Source organism: Myxocyprinus asiaticus, chromosome 34 (assembly GCF_019703515.2).
Source record: "Myxocyprinus asiaticus isolate MX2 ecotype Aquarium Trade chromosome 34, UBuf_Myxa_2, whole genome shotgun sequence".
NCBI classification, from domain to species: domain Eukaryota; kingdom Metazoa; phylum Chordata; class Actinopteri; order Cypriniformes; family Catostomidae; genus Myxocyprinus; species Myxocyprinus asiaticus.
Genome location: NC_059377.1, coordinates 28908811 through 28928169, shown reverse-complemented (window position 1 = coordinate 28928169; position 19359 = coordinate 28908811). Strand labels below are relative to the sequence as shown.

At 37.6% G+C, this 19359-nt stretch overlaps 1 protein-coding gene across 3 annotated transcripts in view; it reads right to left on the bottom strand.

Moving 5' to 3' along the window:
- Positions 1-12396, bottom strand: part of LOC127425518 (regulation of nuclear pre-mRNA domain-containing protein 1A-like) — a 36114-nt gene extending 23718 nt beyond the window's left edge. The window contains exons 1-3 of one of the 3 annotated variants that reach the window (XM_051671601.1): positions 12093-12396; positions 7697-7743; positions 83-207 (exon numbers count right to left, since the gene is read on the bottom strand). In XM_051671601.1, coding sequence (XP_051527561.1) covers positions 83-207; positions 7697-7743; positions 12093-12243 — 323 coding nt within the window. In that variant the 5' untranslated portion in view covers positions 12244-12396. Of the gene's footprint in view, positions 1-82; positions 213-4675; positions 6310-7696; positions 7744-12092 lie in introns of those variants that run through there. The other 2 variants (XM_051671604.1, XM_051671602.1) reach the window with 2 other exon arrangements.
- Between the last annotated feature and the right edge of the window lie 6963 nt (positions 12397-19359).

The window sequence follows — 19359 nt, the reverse complement described above, 5'->3', positions numbered from 1 at the left end:
TGTTAAACCAGCTAAAAAAGAACAAAATGCAACAGACCATTTTTGAATGGGAGCAAACAGCATGTACTTTGGTCTAACTCACCTGGAGACATGCTTGAAAGCATCAACAATGACTGGGGCAAAGTCATGTGTAAACTCTGGACCTTTCCTCTTGCTGTTCTGTATAACATCATTCGCAAGATACAGGAAGGTCAGCTTGCGAGAGACCTGGGCTGAACCGAGAGAGAAAAAAGAAAACATTTCTTGATATAATAGGAAGTCTGGGCTGGAATAATTCTTAAATATTAGTTTTTTTTTTTTAAAGAAAAGTGAACCAATCAACAAGCATCTATTACCATATCTGAAATCTGTATTTACCTCCAAGTTAGGCAAATGCAGAGACAGAATGTAAAACAATGCATATGAAAGCTCAGATTCACAGAAACCTATTAGGGTACCCCTGATGAATCACAACAAGAACAAAATCAAGATTAGTTTTCAACTTCTGCAATAAAAGCTGCATGATTTGTCTACATTTCTTCACCGAGACATTAATTTTGGACATTGAGGAAACAAATCTTTTGAAGCGACTAAACGTCATCAAAAAGTAATAAGCAATGTAATCACTTATGTTAGGCTGTGAAAACTGGCAGTCTAAGCTCTGTATGTACGTTTTGAGCGACAGACTCGTTTGCTTGTTACTGATTGTGTGAACACAAAAACCTGTTATGGAAACTACACCTTCACAACAGAAACAATGAGATCTCTGGAGAGATAGAGGGTCTAAAGTTAGCTCTTTTCTCTATTTACTTGTAAATATTATTGTGCACTCAAATGCACAATATTATAACATGAAGGCTTAGTAGCCTTCTGTGCAACAGGCCACGTAAATTGCACAAAACCATAACCTGTAAACTGTAAAGGTGAGCTAATAACCATATAATAACTTCAGTTCAGCACTTTAAAAGGAGAGAACACTATCATGAGAACAAGTGAAATTAAATCACAGCACCAAAATAAGCAACCAAATTTGCCTTAAAACAGGGTTCTCCGCTTGGTCGTGTTATTCTGAAGCTGTAATCTTATTCCAATAGCCAAGAGAGCAAATGGCCTAAACCACAAAACTTAAAATCACTTTGAGACAGCACTGAATCCTCTGAATTTATTTTAACACTGCTATTCCATGCAGTAATCTAAAATTCTTATTGTTGTGCTAACTGTTGACTAGGCCGAATAAAAAAAAAACGATCCAGGACCAGGGGACAGACACAGTATTGAGTGTATGAGAAAAAGCCCAAATTAGCAATCAATGATCATCAGTCCTTTCTTTATAGAGTAGCACCATGGACCACGTTTACATGCACCGAAGAAAACCATTTATTCCAGGGTTTTTGCAGAAAGAGGCGTTCTGAAATGTCATATACAACCCCTGGCAAATTTATGGAATCACCACACTTAGAGGATGTTCACCCAGATTTGTTACTTCGTAGCAAATAAACAAATCACAGATATGACACAAAACTGTCATTTTGTTTAATTGCTGAACATTCTGGCTTCGTGAAACATCCTTCAAACAAATTACATTATTTTAATTAATGGCATATTTGTTTCCAGATCAAGTAGAGGAAATAAATTATGGAATCACCTTGTAATTTGCATTTCTAAAACAAATACTGGCACAAAACTAAAAATTCAAATTAGTCTGCAGTTAAAAGAGTGTGCTTACAGACCTTAAAGAGCACCTATTATGGTTTTTCAAATATTACCTTTCATGTAGTGTGTTATATAGCTGTTTGTGAATGTAAATATTGCAAAGTTTCAAAAATCAAAGTGCACGAAATATGGAGTTATTGACACCCAAAAGAAAGAACCAATTCCGAACACCTGAAACGAGTCGTTAGTAATTCCAGACTTCCTGTACTAACCTACGTAATTTGGTAACAAAAAAACCTGCCTCTGGTCTCTTTACAAGTACAGCCAGTGCAGGCTGTTAGCTGTTAGCCTCTGCTAACCGGCTAACTCAGGTTATTGTCAAACTACACATAAACTTACCACAGAGTAATGTCCTGTTCTCGTCATGCTTGCGATGGTGGTTCGGGTTGATCTTCCGATGTATCACTATGGGACTCGGGCTCAAATTGGTAAGGTAAAACAGAAATTTTTTCAGATGGAGCTGAAACTCGGTTATGGTAGTGGGCGTTTCCTTTCCGACATGCGCTGTAAGCGGTAGACCAATCACAACAGATTGGGACATCTGACCAATCAGAGCAGAGTAGGCTCTCTGAAAGGAGGAGTTTAGAATGAATCCTTTAGAACAGATCATTGAAGGAGTCGTTTTAGACACTAGGAAAAAAAGGTAATGCTGCAATTTAAATTATGAGCAAATTAAAGTGTTTTTTGACCTTGGATGCATGTAAATCTATTGTATGAGACCTTTAAAACAAAATTAGGCACGTTTAAAAATCATAATAGGTGCACTTTAACGAGCTGTTGGACTTGGCTAATTGAAAAGGAAACATCGCCCCAACAAGAGAGTTGTCAATTGAAACAACGGAAAGGATTATAAATCTCCATCAAGAAGGAAATCCAACACGGAATGTGGCAAAAGAAGTTGGTTGTTCCCAGTCAGCGGTGTATAAAATTTGGTGCAAATATAAACAAAATGGCAAGGTAATAAAAGGAAAATATACGGGTAGACCAAGGAAGATGTCAAAGCATCAGGATAGAAAAGTCAAAGCAATATGCCTTTGAAAATAGAAAATATACAACAAAACAAATGAAAAACAAATGGGCGGAAACAGGAGTCAATGTTTGTGACAGAACTGTAAGAAATCGGCTGAATGAAATGGAATTTACATATAGAAAAGCCAAACGAAAACCAGCACTAACACCTAAACAGAAGAAAACAAGGCTACAGTGGGCTAAAGAAAAGCAATCATGGAGTGTGGATGATTGGAAGAAAGAGATATTCAGTGATGAATCTGCATTGGCCAAGGCAATGATGCTGGAACTTTTGTCTGGTGCCGTTCTAATGAAACATATAAAGATGACTGCCTGAAGAAAAATTTCCCCACTCATTTGTAATATGGGGTTGCATGTCAGGTAAAGGACCAGGGGAGAGGGCAATCATTACCTCAATTGTCAATGCACAGGTGTACATTGAAATTTTTGACACTTTTCTCATTCCATCGATAGAAAATAGGTTTGGTGATGATTAAGTCATTTTTCAGGATGATAATGCATCTTGTCATAGAGCAAGGAGTATTAAAGCTTTTCTTCAGGAAAGGCATATCAACTCGATGACATGGCCAGCAAACAGTCTGGATCTCTATCCGACTGAAAATTTATGGTGGAAATTGAAAAAATTGGTCCATGACTAGGCTCCATCCTGCAAAACAGATCTGTCAACCGCTATTCGAGAAAGTTGGAATCAGCTTTATAGATAATATTGTTTTTCAATAGTGAATTCCATGCCTCAAAGAATTCACGGCATGATAAAAGCCAGAGGAGGAGCAGCAAAGTACTAATTGTGATTTTTTTGTTGATGATTCCATAATTTTTTTCCTCATCATTGAGTGATTCCATATTTTTATCCTCTACTTGATCTGGAAAAAAAAATATGCCATTAACTAAAATAATGTAATTTAATTTGTTTGAGGGATGTTTCATGAAGCCAGAATGTTCAGCTATTAAAAAAAAAAATTGTTTTGTGTCATATCTGTGATTTGTTTATTTGCTACGAAGTAAAAAAGCTGGGTGAACATACTCCAAGTGTGGTGATTCCATGATTTTTGCCAGGGGTTGTAAATGAAAACGCCATTTTCCTCACATGTTTAATGGTGCAGTATGTAATATTCAGAAACTCTTGTTATTAATGACACCTGTGGCCATTAAGTGAACTGCAGCCAGCTACCTGTTGTTCGTGCTCGCGCGCACACTTTGGGCGCCCAGAACAATGATGTAACGTACAAAGAAACTGAACATGATTCCCTGACATCGTGCTGACAGATGAGTTAGCATAATTAAAATTACAGTTATGATTGTTTTACCACAAACTCTGAGACTGCATATTTGACTCTCCAGCGCTGGAACAGGGCTAAAACAAAGTGTGGATATAGGTCTGACTATGCGAGACTGTAGTTTGAAGTAATCACTTTTCTATGTATGATACATTGACTGCATTTATACGATAGCCTATGTTGGCGTTAGCTAGCTAGCCAGCTTTATCAATAGCTGTTAGCTAAATTTGGTGGATGATGAGTAGCTGTTTATAAAATAGACTGTAAAGATGTTGACACAATTCAGTATTGATGTGATTCCATCACAACTGTCATTTTGATATATCGATGCGCTATTGTTTTATAATAATAGAATGTATATATTTTCTGTATAACCAAGTTACGTTACACTAATGAATGGAGCTTTTTGCATTATCTTAAACATTGTCTAGCATTCATTTAATGTGCTATTGTAGTTTACCTTGCTGAATAATTACAGATTAACATTGTCAGTTACTGTGAATCAGCATACCTGACTTTTAGTATAAAGAGAAGATCATTGAAATTATTTGAAAAGTTATGAAGCAAGGTAGCTTGCAATTCGTCAGTGTTAGCAGGCAAGATCAAGTTAGCTAAAATTACACAGATCAATCCTTATGGCACTATATTTCACATGCTTTGCAGTTATGTAAGCTTACCTGTCCAATAAGAAGAATGAAGGTCCCTCCAGGAATCAAATGACCCGCCGAATTTCATTCTAGTTTTCGTCCGACCACGATCACGTTGTTTCAATGTTTTTTTTTTTTTTTTTTTTGGCTTACTCGGAGTTTGTGTAGGAGACGGTATTGCGCTGGAAGCTGGATGCTTGCTGGATTCCATCTCAAAGATAATGTTACCTAGTGTTGCAGACTATCTGTTGACGCTGTTGAATAGTGGAAGAGAAGCTACTGTCTGAGGCAAGGCTCTCAGGAGCACGCATAAACGTCACATCCTTTGGATTTTCCCAGCAAAAGCGACCCGCTCCCTTCGCATGAAAATCAGTCTACAGGCTTTAATAGGCAACTAGGAAGTCCGGGAAGGGCTCATTTTTTAAGTTGCGTTACAAGCCGTTTACACATTGGCAAAAAAATGTGTTACATATTGTACCTTTAAGGGATTAGGAGAAAGCGGTATAACACACCCAGGTTTCTACTGAGAACACGGTTTATGTGGCCATGTAAACACATTAGCTGCATTCTTACAGGTTTTAGAAGAGAGCGCATGCACGTGAACAGACTGGATACCTAAAGTCATAGGATGGAGCCCTACATCATATCAACAATATAACATAATATAACAAGTAAACACAGTGGAAAGAATTAAACATTTCTGGGAGTACAGTGGGAAAAGAACACATACACTATAATATACACTGATGAGCAAAAACATTATGACCACTCACACAGGTAAAGCAAATAATGTTGATCATCTCCTAACAAGGCAACATGTCAAGGTCTCTGTAGATTAGATGGTAAGCTAACAATCAGTTCTCGTAGTCAACATGTTGAATGCAGGGGAAATGGGGAGTAAAGCCTTGAGCGACTTTGACAAGGGCCAAATTGTTATGGCCAGACAACTGGGTCAGAGCATCTCTGAAACGGCATGGCTTGTGTGGTGCTCCCAGTCAGCAGTGGTGAGTACCTACCGACAGTGGTCCGAGGAGGGACAAACCACAAACCGGCGACAGGGCTCATCAATGGGCGAGGGCAACGAAGGCTATCCCATCTGGTTTGAACTGACAGAAGGTTTACTGTTGCACAAGTCACAACATTTTTTAATTATGGTTACGTGAGGAATGTGTCACAACACACAGAGCATCGCACCCTGCTGCATATGGGGCTGCATAGCCGCGGACCAGTCAGAGTGCCCATAATGACACTTGTCCACATTTGAAAGTGCCTATGATGGGCACACGAGCGTCAGTACTGGACCTTGGAGCAGTGGAAGAAGGTCGCCTGGTCCGATGAGTCCTGTTTTCTTTTACATCATGTGGATGGCCATGTACGTGTGCGCCGTTGACCTGAGGAAGTGATGGCACCCGAATGAAGTGTGGAGGGAGTGTGATGCTCTGGACAATGTTCACGCATTCATGTGGGCGTCAATTTAACACGTGCCACATACTTAAACATCTTTTCAGCCAAATACACCCCTACATGGCAATGGTATTCCATGATGGCAGTGGCCTTTTTCAGCAGGATAATGCGCCCTACAACACTGCACATATTTTTGGGAATGGTTTGAGGAACATTACGAAGTGTTCAAGGTGTTGCCCTTGCCTCCAAATTCCCCAGATCTCAATCCGATTGAGCATCTGTAGGATGTGCTGGACCAACAAGTCCGATCCACAGTAGCTCCACCTCGCAACTTACAGGACTTGAAGGATCTGCTGCTAATGTCTTAGCGCCAGATACCACAGGACACCTTCAGTGGTATTGCAGAGTCCAGGCCTCAGTGGGTCGGTGCTGTTTTGGCGGCACGTGGAGGACCAACAGCATATTAGGCAGGTGGTCATAATGTTTTGCTCATCGGGGTACACCCATTTATACACACCAATTTAAAATAGACTACTGTCCCTAACGAGTGTATATGCGCTCAAGTACACTGGGGGAATTCCAGAGCAATTCCAATGCAGGTCACGAATGAAAGTTAAGGAACACGGCAACAACTCTGGAATATATGGAAATAAGGTGAAGCAATAGAGAATAAAATAGCGACGTCTTCCTCGGATCCCATGTTTGTTGTTTACGCAAGCGTTGCTGGGAAATAATGTTGCTGTGGAGAAAGCTGCTTACTGAACGAGCCGCATGTATTTGAGAGTAGAGGAAGTCATTTTTATTTGTATAGCGACTTTCACAACACACATAGTTTCAAAGCCGCAAACACAGTGCATGTAAACGGAAATGCCATTTTCCAGCCTTAAGCAGCTATCTTGCAATAAATGGCTTTTTGGTGTCCATATAAAGAGCTTTCAAATAGGCTGCTGTATTTCTTCTGGTTTTAATTTCTACATCTAATATGGTAGAGACCGTTCAAAACTAAGGGGAGATTTACTGTGTGCACTTTCAGGGTTTTGCACCTTGGAAAACTCTATGGACCTTAGTCAGGGTACATGCCATATTTAATATGACACAAATTAAAATGAGTCTATGAGGGACAGTCCGTTCCATATGTTACAGCCTTGTTTTTGTGGAAAGAATTTAATTCTTAGTCACCTACCCAGACTAAGGTCCATTGTAATCTGCATTTCTAGGGACATGCTAAATCATCACTGGGAGATAAAGTTAAACAAACCACAAATCTTAAGGTATACTAGGCTAGTTTTCTGAAATAAATAGATAAAAATAATTTAATGCATAATACTGCACATTCAAAGCTAGACTGAGACCTAAAGACAGCAAGTTTGACCTATTTCTTAACTTGATGTTTACATGCACCTACTGATGAAAACAACAGAGCTGATACTAGAACATAGACTAGTATATTATGTTTAAAATGATACATTATGCATTATCATTATAATGGTGTCATAAACGGTGGTTATGGAGGATTAGGCTAACTAAATGTTAATCTTGCCTTTGAATCAGATAAAAGTGGAAAGAAGATTGTGCACACATATGATAAGCTACACTTGCAACCAGAAACTGCATTTTAAAAATGGTCTTGTAAAATAAATGCCAAACCTTTAGTTTGGTTCCTTTAGATGTCTGTCTTAGTTCCTTTGCAATTTCTGATAAGAAACAAAAATAAACAGCAATTTTTAACAGAAACTGAAAACAAATCTATTAACTAAAAGCCACAGTGATTAAAATGAGCTTTTAATTGGTAAATCAGTAAAAAAACGTTCAAAACCTGTAGTCATTCTACCTCGAAAGATACCTGTATGTATGGGTGTCCAGGCAAAGCAGGTGTACCAACTTTGGAAATAACTCAGAACTTACCATCCAAAAAGGGGGTCTAGTAGGGATGGGCAATACGACTTATTTTCTTTTCAATCCGATACCAAGTACTTTCAGGCCAATATCGCAGATATATTTTTACTAATTCTTTGGATAAAATGATTAACTTTATTATTACTTACATTTTTTATATATTTATGGGCCTAATCAGAAAATTATTAGGCTGCTTTGTTTACCCTTTAAAAATTAGTTAGTATAAGCCACATATAAAACCCCAGATTTAACCATAGATATTATTATATGGTTACTATTACTAAAACTAAGTTACCATATGGATACTACAGTAATGCTGTAGTAAAACCACGGTTAATTGTATCAAAACCTGGGTTACTGCCAAAAAGAAGAAAAAAAAACATGGTTACATTCGTGGTTACTACAGTCACGGTTAATACAATATTACTACAGTAAATCCATGGTAAGTTTTCATAAGGGTATAATTTATTAACGAGGATTAAACATCATTATCAATGTTTTAACAAATTGTCAAACAAGCCCATTATAGTACAGTTGTGCTCAAAAGTTTGCATACCCTTGGAGAACTGGTAATATATGCCATTCTTAAAGAAAACATGAGTGAGCAGGCAAAACACATTTATTTCATATGGGATTCATATTCAACTGTAGGTTATAACAAAATGGCACAATCATAAAACAAAACATGGCAACAAAGAAAAAAATGAAATGATCCCTGTTCAGAAGTCTGCATACCTTTAGTTCTTAATACTGTGTATTGCCCCCTTTAGCATCAATGACAGCGTGAAGTCTTTTGTAATAGTTGTCTATGAGCCCCCAAATTCTTGCAGGTGGTACAGCTGCGCATTCGTCTTGGCAAAATGCCTCCAGGTCATGCAAAGTCTTTGGTAGTCTTGCATGAACCGCACATTTGAGATCTCCCCAGAGTGGCTCAATGATGTTAAGGACAGGAGACCACTCCAGAACCTTCACCTTTTTCTGCTGTAACCACTGGAGGGTCAACTTGGCCTTGTGCTTAGGGTCATTGTCGTGCTGGAAAGTCCAAGAGCGTCCCATGCACAGCTTTCGTGCAGAAGAATGCAAATTGTCTGCCAGTATTTTCTGATAACATGCTGCATTCATCTTGCCATCAATTTTCACAAGATTCCCCGTGCCTTTATAGCTCAACACCCCCAAAACATCAGTGAGCCACCACCATGCTTCACAGTGGGTATGGTATTCTTTTCACTATAGGCCTTGTTGACCCCTCTCCAAACATAGCACTTATGGTTGTGACCATAAAGCTCTATTTTGGTCTCGTCACTGCTGTGAGGCATGTCAAGGTGTTGTCGGGCATATTTTAACCGGGCTTTTTTGTGGCATTGGCGCAGTAAAGGCTTCTTTCTGGCAACTCGACCATGCAGCTCAATTTTGTTCAAGTATCGTCGTATTGCTCCTTGAAACAACCACACCATCTTTTTCCAGAGCAGCCTGTATTTCTCCTGAGGTTACCTGTGGGTTTTCCTTTGTAGCCCGAACAATTCTTCTGGAAGTTGTGGCTGAAATCTTTCTTGGTCTACCTGACCTTGACTTGGTATCAAGAGATCCCCGAATTTTCCACTTCTTAAGTGATTGAACACTTTGGATATCTTTTTATATCCTTTTCCATCTTTATAAAGTTCTATTACCTTGTTAAGCAGGTCTTTTGACTGTTCTTTTCTGCTCCCTATGGCTCAGTATCTAGCCTGCTCAGTGCATCCATGTGAGAGCTAACAAACTCATTGACTATTTATACACAGGCACTAATTGCAATTTAAAAAGCCACAGGTGTGGGAAATTAACCTTTAATTGCCATTTAAACCTATGTGTGTCACCTTGTGTGTCTGTAACAAGGCCAAACATTCAAGGGTATGTAAACTTTTGATCAGGGCCATTTGGGTGATTTCTGTTACCATTATGATTTAAAAAGGAGCCAAACAAGGATGTGATGATAAATGGCTTCATATGATCACTATCCTTAAATAAGACAAAATTTCACAATTTCTGCCAGGGTATGCAAACTTTTGAGCACAACTGTACATGTCACGTCTAGGTTTGTCATTACTTAGTGTGAATAGTATTACGTTTTTTTTAACAAGTGATCTTATTATTTAGATTACATGAATATTAATGCATCTCATAAGCTTCGAAGTGTAAAAAAAGAATTATGAGCGAATTATTGTTGCATGGCACTGGAACTATTTTTTCTTCCGCTCATCTTGATGTGCCAGAAATGCTAAAATACACTAGCAGTCAGACAGCGCTCACCCTTTCAGTAATAGCGCTCGTTCAAATAGGGAGCAGTGATTTCCTGAGGTAATGACAGAAAAACTGCATCTGGAGTTATTCACACAAAGTAATGGAAAGCCTAGATGTGACATGTGTTATAATGGGCTTGTTTGACAATTTTTACAGGTTTATTTAAATTCAGAGTTGTTAAAACATTGATAATGATATTTAATCCTCATTAATAAATGATACCCTTATGAAAACTTACTATGGATTTACTGTAGTAATATTGTATTAACCATGACTGTAGTAACCACATTTTGTTTCTTCTTCTTGGCAGTAACCAAGGTTTTGAAACAATTAACCATGGTTGTACTACAGTATTACTGTAGTATTCATATGGTAACTTGGTTTGAGTAATAGTAACCATATAATATCATCCATGGTTAATTTTGAGGTTTTATATGAGGCTTATACTAACTAATTTTTAAGGGTAAACAAAGCAGCCTAATAATTTTCTGTTTAGGCCCATAAATATATTAAAAAAATGTAAGTAATAATAAAGTTAATCATTTTATCCAAAATATTTGTAAAAATTCAATTTAATAGAGGTATCATATTGGTATAGATATCTGCGATATTAGGGGCCTGGTTAGCTCAGCGACTATTCATGCTGACTTCGTGAGTTCGAATCCAGGGCATGCTGAGTGACTCCAGCCAGGTCTCCTAAGCTACCAAACTGGCCCGGTTGCTAGGAAGGGTAGAGTCACATGGGGTAACCTCCTCGTGGTCACTATAATTTGTGGTTCTCGCTTTCAGTGGGGCGCATGGCCCAATTCGCTCATATTATTCTTTTTTCCACTTCGAAGTTAATGAGATGCATTAATATACATGTAATCTAAATAATATCACTTGATAAAAAATTTCAGAATCAATATTTTATGTGAGGATCGATATTCTTGATATCACATCAGTATCCGAAGTATTGATACTTTAGTTTTGATTCGCCCATCCCTAGGGTCTACCTCTTCCTAAACTAAGCTGTAACTGCTGTGTGAATTTTACCTTGGAAAAAATATCCAGAAAAATAAAATACAGCCTAAACAATGTGTTAGTTATTTCTGTGGAGCATCCACTACCAATATCCTCTACTAATTCATGCTCTTTCCAAAAAGATGATCAGCCAGATTTCAAACCATCTCAACAGCCCACATTTGGGCCACATGGGCCATATGCAGACCAATGTAGCAAAGTGAAGGGGTCTGGGGAGAGTCACTGTACTGCCATTTTTCCAGTAGATTCCACTTGACCAATAAAAAACCTACTATTAATTAATGCTATGTTCTAAAACCTAAAGAATTGCCAAAATCTATGGCTTAAAACAGTAGGTTGTAGGGAACCAGATGTGGGGATGTTTCAAAATGGCTGCCAGGTCAGTGGGTGCATCAACAACTATAGAAATCATACTATAACATCCCTAATGATGGTATCAAAAATAACATTTATTCTGGTACTTACTACAACCTTATCTTCAGTAGTAAAACTTCAAATTTATGACCACAACTGTCCAGTCCTGACTAAACACATGTTGGTTGCTGAGTGTCTTAGCCATTTCATTTCTGTTGCATACTGGGTTAATGCAGATTTGCGTGAAAAAGTAAGGAATTGTGGGTTTGGCTCAGTAACAATGTTAAGCTAAGCTGTAGACTGCAGTATGCAAAGGAATCGAAACATATTGCAGATGAGCTAAGCTGTTAGCTTATAAGAGATCAACCTATGATTAGCTTGTTTGCTACATTGGCTGTTTAATTTCATACCATTTTTAAAACTACAAAGCATGACACGAACTCGCGTTTAAAAGCTATTTAGGTGTCTGGGAGTAAAATCTACCTCTCCTTACCTTTTTTCAGCTCGTTATACCAGACTTTGACGATGGTTTTGGAGTGTTTTCTGTGGTGAATGAGCCACAGTGAAAGAGTCTGAACGCTTTGCTGGGAGTTACTCAATTCGGATAATTTCTTCTCCAAAGCAGACTCCGAGAACACGGACATTTTAAATTCTAAATAAATATTTTGTGGAGAAAAAGGCTCCTTGCCCACACCAGGCACCCGAAGGTCGCTGTTTTAAAGCTGTAACTCCTCAGACCAGCTATACACATTCCCTGAGTTTACCACAGAGCATGCGCAGTATCACCACGCACTCTAAGAGGCTGTGTCACAAATAATAGTGAGCTGACTACTTGCACCAAGATTAGGTCTCTGCGGAACAGTAATGGGTGTTTTCAAATCTGTGGGCGTTTTCAAACCGGGATGAGCGTTTCTAAACTATCCAATGAAAGTAGAGAATCTCAATAGTTTGAAAACGCTGGCTGATTTTTACAGACAATTTAACGGGTTTATTTAAATTCAGAGTTGTTAAAACATTGATAATGATATTTAATCCTTGTTAATAAATTATACTCTTATGAAAACTTACCATGGATTTACTGTAGTAATATTGTATTAACCCATGACTGTATTAACTACGACTGTAGTAACCATGTTTTTTTCTTCTTAATACAATTAACCATGGTTGTACTTTTGCATTACTGTAGTATCCATATGGTAACTTGGTTTTAGTAATAGTAACCATATAATAATATCTATGGTTAAATCTGGGGTTTTATATGTGGCTTATACTAACAAATTTTAAAGGGTAAACAAAGCAGCCTAATAATTTTCTGTTTAGGCCCATAAATATATAAAAAATTTAAGTAATAATAAAGTTAATCATTTTATCCAAAATATTTGTAAAAATTCAATTTAATTAATCCCACAACCCTGTGCTCCCGAATCCACTGCGGTTGAGCTGAAGAAAAAAAATGGCGGCTGAAGAGGCAGTTGATAGCCAATTTGTGTATAAATGTACATTTTTATTAACTTTTTCCCACATCTGATTCAATTTCTAGCGAGAAAGTAGTATTGTAATTATTAAATATACACTTGGTTATCGCCAAACCTCTTGATTTTGTTCTAGATTATTAGACCATTGTGGTTCGGTTGGATGAATGAAGCAGACGCTTCACCTTTAGTGGACACCAGATGGCGTTAATCAGTTGCTAGTATCCTAGCAACAATGTGACGTTACGCTGCCGCAGTAGCCTGTCCGAAACCAGTTCCTGGAGGTAACTGAAATAACTGGGGTTTTGAAGGGTATTGAAGGCCTTAAGAATAACAAGTCTCCTGGAACGGATGGCCTAACGGCTGAGATTTACAAAAGCTTTGCTGAAGAATTGACACCGTTCATGCTAGAGATGTTTTTGGAAAGTATTCAATCAGAATCTCTGCCTCCCAGTTCAACTACTAACTCTGATACCAAAATCTAAAAAAAGATACTTCTTTGATATATAATTGGTGGCCTATTTGTCTTCTTAATAATGATTATAAAATATTAGCTTGGGCTTTGGCCAAAAGACTTAAATGTGTCCTGAGTTCTGTTATTGATGAGACTCAATCAGGGTTTATGCAAAATAGACATATAGCAAATAATATCAGACTTGTTCTAGATTTATTAGACTATACCGAATTAGTCGATGATGACAGTTTTATTCTTTTTGTAGATTTCTACAAAGCTTTTGACTCTCTCGAACGTGAGTTTATTTTTCTATCTCTTAAAAAGCTTGGGTTTGGTGATCCATTCTGTAAAATTATAAGAACTCTTTACAATAATGCCAACTGTTCCATCAACCTTAAATCGGGTACCTCTCCTAGATTTCAATTGTCAAGAGGAGTTCGTCAGAGTTGCCCTGTATCCCCTTATTTATTTTGGCTGCACAACTTCTTTCCTCCTTTCTTTCGAGTAGTAGTCTGCAGGGTATTACTATTTCCAACAAATGTATCCTTATTAGCCAGCTTGCTGATGACACTACCCTGTTTATAAAAGATGAATCACAGATTCCGATTGCCATGGAGCACATACATTTTTTCTCTAAAGCTTCTGGCTTAAATCTAAATCTTGATAAATGTGAGTTGTTAGCTATTAAAACCTGTCCTTCTCTCTCTCTCTTTATAGTATTCCAGTTAAGTCACAGGTGACCTATCTAGGTGTATCCATATGTAAGGAAGATAAAGTCAGATGCAGATTTAACTTTGACCCATTTATTGAAAAAGCTAAGAGGAAATTCAATTAGTGGTTACAGAGAGACTTATCTCTGAGAGGACGAACCCTCCTTGCTGAAGCTGAGGGTATCTCAAGAATGACTTACCCCGCTCTCTCTTTATACATGGATAAATCTGTATGTGCAGACACAGAATGCTATTTTATTTTTTGTGGAAGTATAAGAGACACTATGTCAAAAAGTCTGTGGTTATAGATAAATATGAATGTGATGGTCTAAATTTTCTAGATTTTGCTTCCTTAAATAATACTTTCAAGGTAAATTGGTTAAAATAGTATTTAACAAACCCGACTCATTTTGGAATATTCTTCCTAATCTTGTTTTCTCTAAGGTGGGAGGTCTCCCTTTCTTATTGTTATGTAACTACAACATCACTAAATTGCCCCTTAAACTCTCAAATTTTCATAAACAAGTGCTTTTGGCCTGGCACCTGATTTATAAACATAATTTTAGCCCTCACTGTTACTTTATTTGAAATAAATGTGATATTCTTTATAAAAACAAGTCTTTGTTTTTCCCAGATTGGGTCAATAATAATGTTATTTTGGTCTCTCAATTAATTAGGGCTGATGGTCACTTGTATTCTTTTTCAGAGTTTTTGAATATGTATAATATAGCTGTCACTCCACGAGAGTTTGCTATTGTAATGGACGCCATTCCTTATGGAGCCATAACACTTCTTAAAGACTCAGCTAGATCCCAGTTTTCTTTGTCAGTAGCTCATCCTTTTATTACTATGATTGGGAATATCTGTTTCTTATCTAACTCTTCTGGTCAGAACAGGAGAATTAGACAGCTATTTCAGAATGAGATAGTTTCTCTCCCATACATTGTGTCCTTCTGGAATGGCCATTTTGTCAACATTCCGTGGAAGAAAGTGTGGACTTTGTTATCTAAATACTTGATAACCAATAAGGTTAAGGATGTATCTTATAAATTATTTCATCTTTTATATCCTGTTAAGCTCTACTTTAAAAAGATGTTTCCAGATATTGACTCTTTATGTTCCTTTAGTGGTGCTGAAGATGAATCTATTTCTCATCTCTTCTGGGAATGCACATATACAACTTTGTTCTGGAAGGATTTCTGTATCTTTGTATGTATATTTTTATCACAGAGTTTTTCTTTGTTATACAAAGATGTTTTATTTGGTCATCACAACTTTGATAAAAGTGTAAACAACCAATATTTTTTGATAAACGTATTTATTTTTCTGGTAAAATGTTTCTTACACAAATGTAAATTTCAGGGTACTAAGTCTTATTTTTTCGTTTTTTTAAGGATCTTAAATCCTACTTGGACTCATTGCCTCCAGCAACTCCAAAGCCCTCAAAACTGTCTCACTATGTAATTTTTATGATATTTTCCTAATTTTGTAACATGTAATTTAATTCTCAACTGTGCTTACCCCTGGCATTGGTTTTTTATGTTCTTAATATTAATAATAATATTCCTGGAAATAAAAGTTCCTGGAAATACATACGCAAACGCTGTCAGTTGAGTCATTGACTGATAGGGCAGCAAGGCAACAAGACAGCTACCTTTGGTTTCGGATGCAGACGCTGATGTAAACACAGAGCGCAACGGCTATACCCGTCCGTGTAGCGCATGGTCATCGAGTGATAACGTTCCGCCCCACATGCTACAACGTACAAGCAGTAAACATGATTGAGAATGTGAACACGATGTGAGCAAACACTGAACAAACCATGGAACTATAAAACACTGAACGAACACACCGGCAGTATGCCCATCTAATTTGCATAGCCACAAGGCAATAATACAACACTCCGAGAACGACATCGTGCAGAAACGGTTGTTAATAACAACAGCAGCAAAAACAGCGCCCTCAACCGACAACTGTTATAATGAGCAACATGACATAAAAATGGCAGTAAGTCTCAACTGCAATACAATGAGAACGTGGAGTGGTGGTGGCGTAGTGGGCTAAAGCACATAATTGGTAATCAGAAGGTTGCTAGTTAAATCCCCACAGCCACCACCATTGTGTGCTTGAGCAAGGTACTTAACTGCAGATTGTTCCAGGGGGATTGTCTCTGTAATAAGTGCACTGTAAGTCGCTTTGGATAAAAGCGTCTGCCAAATGCATAAATGTAAATGAGAACACGCAAAATGATTGACAGGTCGAAAGCATAAATGTCTGCTGACACATTTTTGTTTGCTGTTTACAAAGTCTACGCCTGTCACAGTGACTGATGAGATATCTCACGACACTTATTTCAGTTATATCTTCCAGGGAGTAGGAACATTTTTTGCATACCTTTCCATGAAAAAAAAAAAAAAAATCACTTACAGCACCTTTAAACATGTGAGTGAATGATTATCTAAATGTAAAAAAACTTGTGTTGCCAGATTCGTTTGACATTTTCCAGCCCAATGATTGCTCAAAACCTTCCCAAATGCATAATATATATATATATATATATATATATATATATATATATATATATATATACATACACACACACACACACACACACACACACACACGGCCAAATAGTGTATATGAAAATGAAATGCACATTAACCATAATACTACAGCATTGCCTTAATAACACAATTAAGCGACGCAAAGATAAAGTATCCAAAAACCTTTTCATTTAGCCATTTTTCTTTATTCACACATATAAACAAACACACATGCACAGAAAAGGAACAAATATGCTGCCCTGGGATCTCAAGAAGCCAAATAATGAAAGTATGCCATTGTGCTATGATTGTGGTTATGTTTTTGCTATTCAATAGGCCTATTTTTGAATTAATATGTCATATAAAGGTTATATATAAACTGTCCTACCTTTTTACTCTGTTGTGTCTCATTCCAAATTCCAAAAAAATTGTAAATCTTTGTAGTTATTTAAGTAAGGGGAATTCGCTAATACATAGAACAGTCAAAGTTCCTAGACAGCTGTCATCGTGGACGTAAGGCAGCTGATTTTCAATCATTCTGTGTTCCTGTGTGCACGTCCATGAGTCAAGGAAGAGCAGCAAATTCAAGAGTCACTTTTAAGTCATGTTACTTTATGATACTATTATGATCACCATGAGTGCCAGCTTCACAGTATATCCCAGTGTTCTCAACTAGGGATGTGCGAGACTAGTCGACTAGTGGACTAAACGGTTGTGATGCTGCTAGTCGACACTGGAATTACTAGTCGGTTAAGATTTTCCCCCATTAAACTGATAATAATTTGTACACATTTACGTTTGGCTTTATATTTTTACAGAGGCTGCACTTAAATTACTGTCATATTAATGTTACATATTTTAAATAGAATTAATAATACAAATATTATTAAAAAAAGAAAAAAAAGGAGGATATTTGGAGCAGATACAAAGTTTCATTTCACCTCAGGCTGCGCGTGCGTCTTCCCTCTCGCTGCGCACGCAGGAAAATGTCCTCTCGCTAGACAAGCAAACTCAGCAAAGTAGTTATGAAATCACTTCGGTGGTGCGGGAATCGGCTTTCCAAATGTTTGAAAGTCCCCAAGGATGTTTTCACATTTAAGTCTTCTTTACATCTGTGCACCTGTGCATTTTCCGCTGAGCAGGCTTTTTCAAGCGCAGGACAGGCGCCTCAGGTGAGTCAAGTCCCATCTTTCACTGGACCATGTCGACGGGTTAATTTTACTCATCCAAAAATTATGCTTTTGAGTTAGTAGCCTAGAAAATAACTGTTTAAGACTAGGTATGCACATTTTTTCTTTCTCTCTCTCATAGATTTGGCGTACCTGTTAATTATTTTCAACAATGTCCTGACTGTTTTAATATGTTAAGTAACTTTTACTTGGTCATTTCCGTTTAGAACAGGCTTTTAGTGGTTGTTCCATTGATCTGCAATATTCATTCAATTGTTTTCAATAAATATGTCTGTTAAATATTCACTAACGTTGATTCAGTGAATGCGTGTCATGTTCTATATTTAATGTACAATATCATAATTCAAGGGGAGCACGTCGCAGATAAATGCCCCATTTTAGTGGAATTTAGCATCGGATTTGGAATAGATTAAGTATTTTAAATGGGTCGCATAAAACATTTATTTATTTATTTATTTATTTTAACTGTTTTCTGAAGGTTGGTTTCTCTTTAGACTAGTCGGTTATAAAACTTCCGTTTAAACGACAGTCAAATTAGTCGTATCGCACATCCCTATTCTCAACAGAATTAAACTTCCAACCAAAAGGCATCAGTGGCCTGGTCATTGGAGAAACTCAAAGGTGCAATTTCTCCAAGAAAATCTACACAGATAAGTCCTGGCATTAACCACCACTTGATATCAGGGTAATTTCCCCATTTTCGATATGTTCTCTTACATTTTTACCGCTTTGTCATTGTTAAGATGGCATAATTTCTATCACAAAAATCAACGAGCAACACCTGCAGATCGCGCACATTCAGAACTTTCTGGTGGGTGTGGCAGCTCGTAGCTCCTCAAACAGGATTAAACACATTTTCTAACAATCAGTGTTTTGGCTATTTGATTGAATGATTGTGTGTGGAGATGTTTTCTTTATTTTAGTTGCATGGGCAATGGAAATTCTTAATTTTCATTCCAAAGCACCCAAACTTTGACCACCCGCCCAAGCACATTTTCCCCTGCACAAATCTATTGAAAGCAGCCTAATTGGGCGGGAACCCGTTCAATCTGGCAATTCTGTCCCTCACAGCCTCCTTGTCATTCACGTCAAAAATCAAAGATGGCGCTGTTGTGAATAAGGGACGTGTCTAGAAGGGATCCCTCTTTCGTCAACTTCTCTCACATGCCTGTTTTATTGGAGTTAATTGTAACACACTCTTTAAGGTAACACAAACAAAGGAAGTGCTTTTCAGTGAACTGGTAAACTGCTGCTCTCAGCCTGGCAGTGAAGCTCCTAAACACAAACTGCACTCTACATGGTTCAGCGCTCTATGTGGATCACTTCCTCTGGCATCTGGCTCCCCCTTATATCTCTGGAGCTCTCACTGCAATAGGAAACATCTGTTAAAA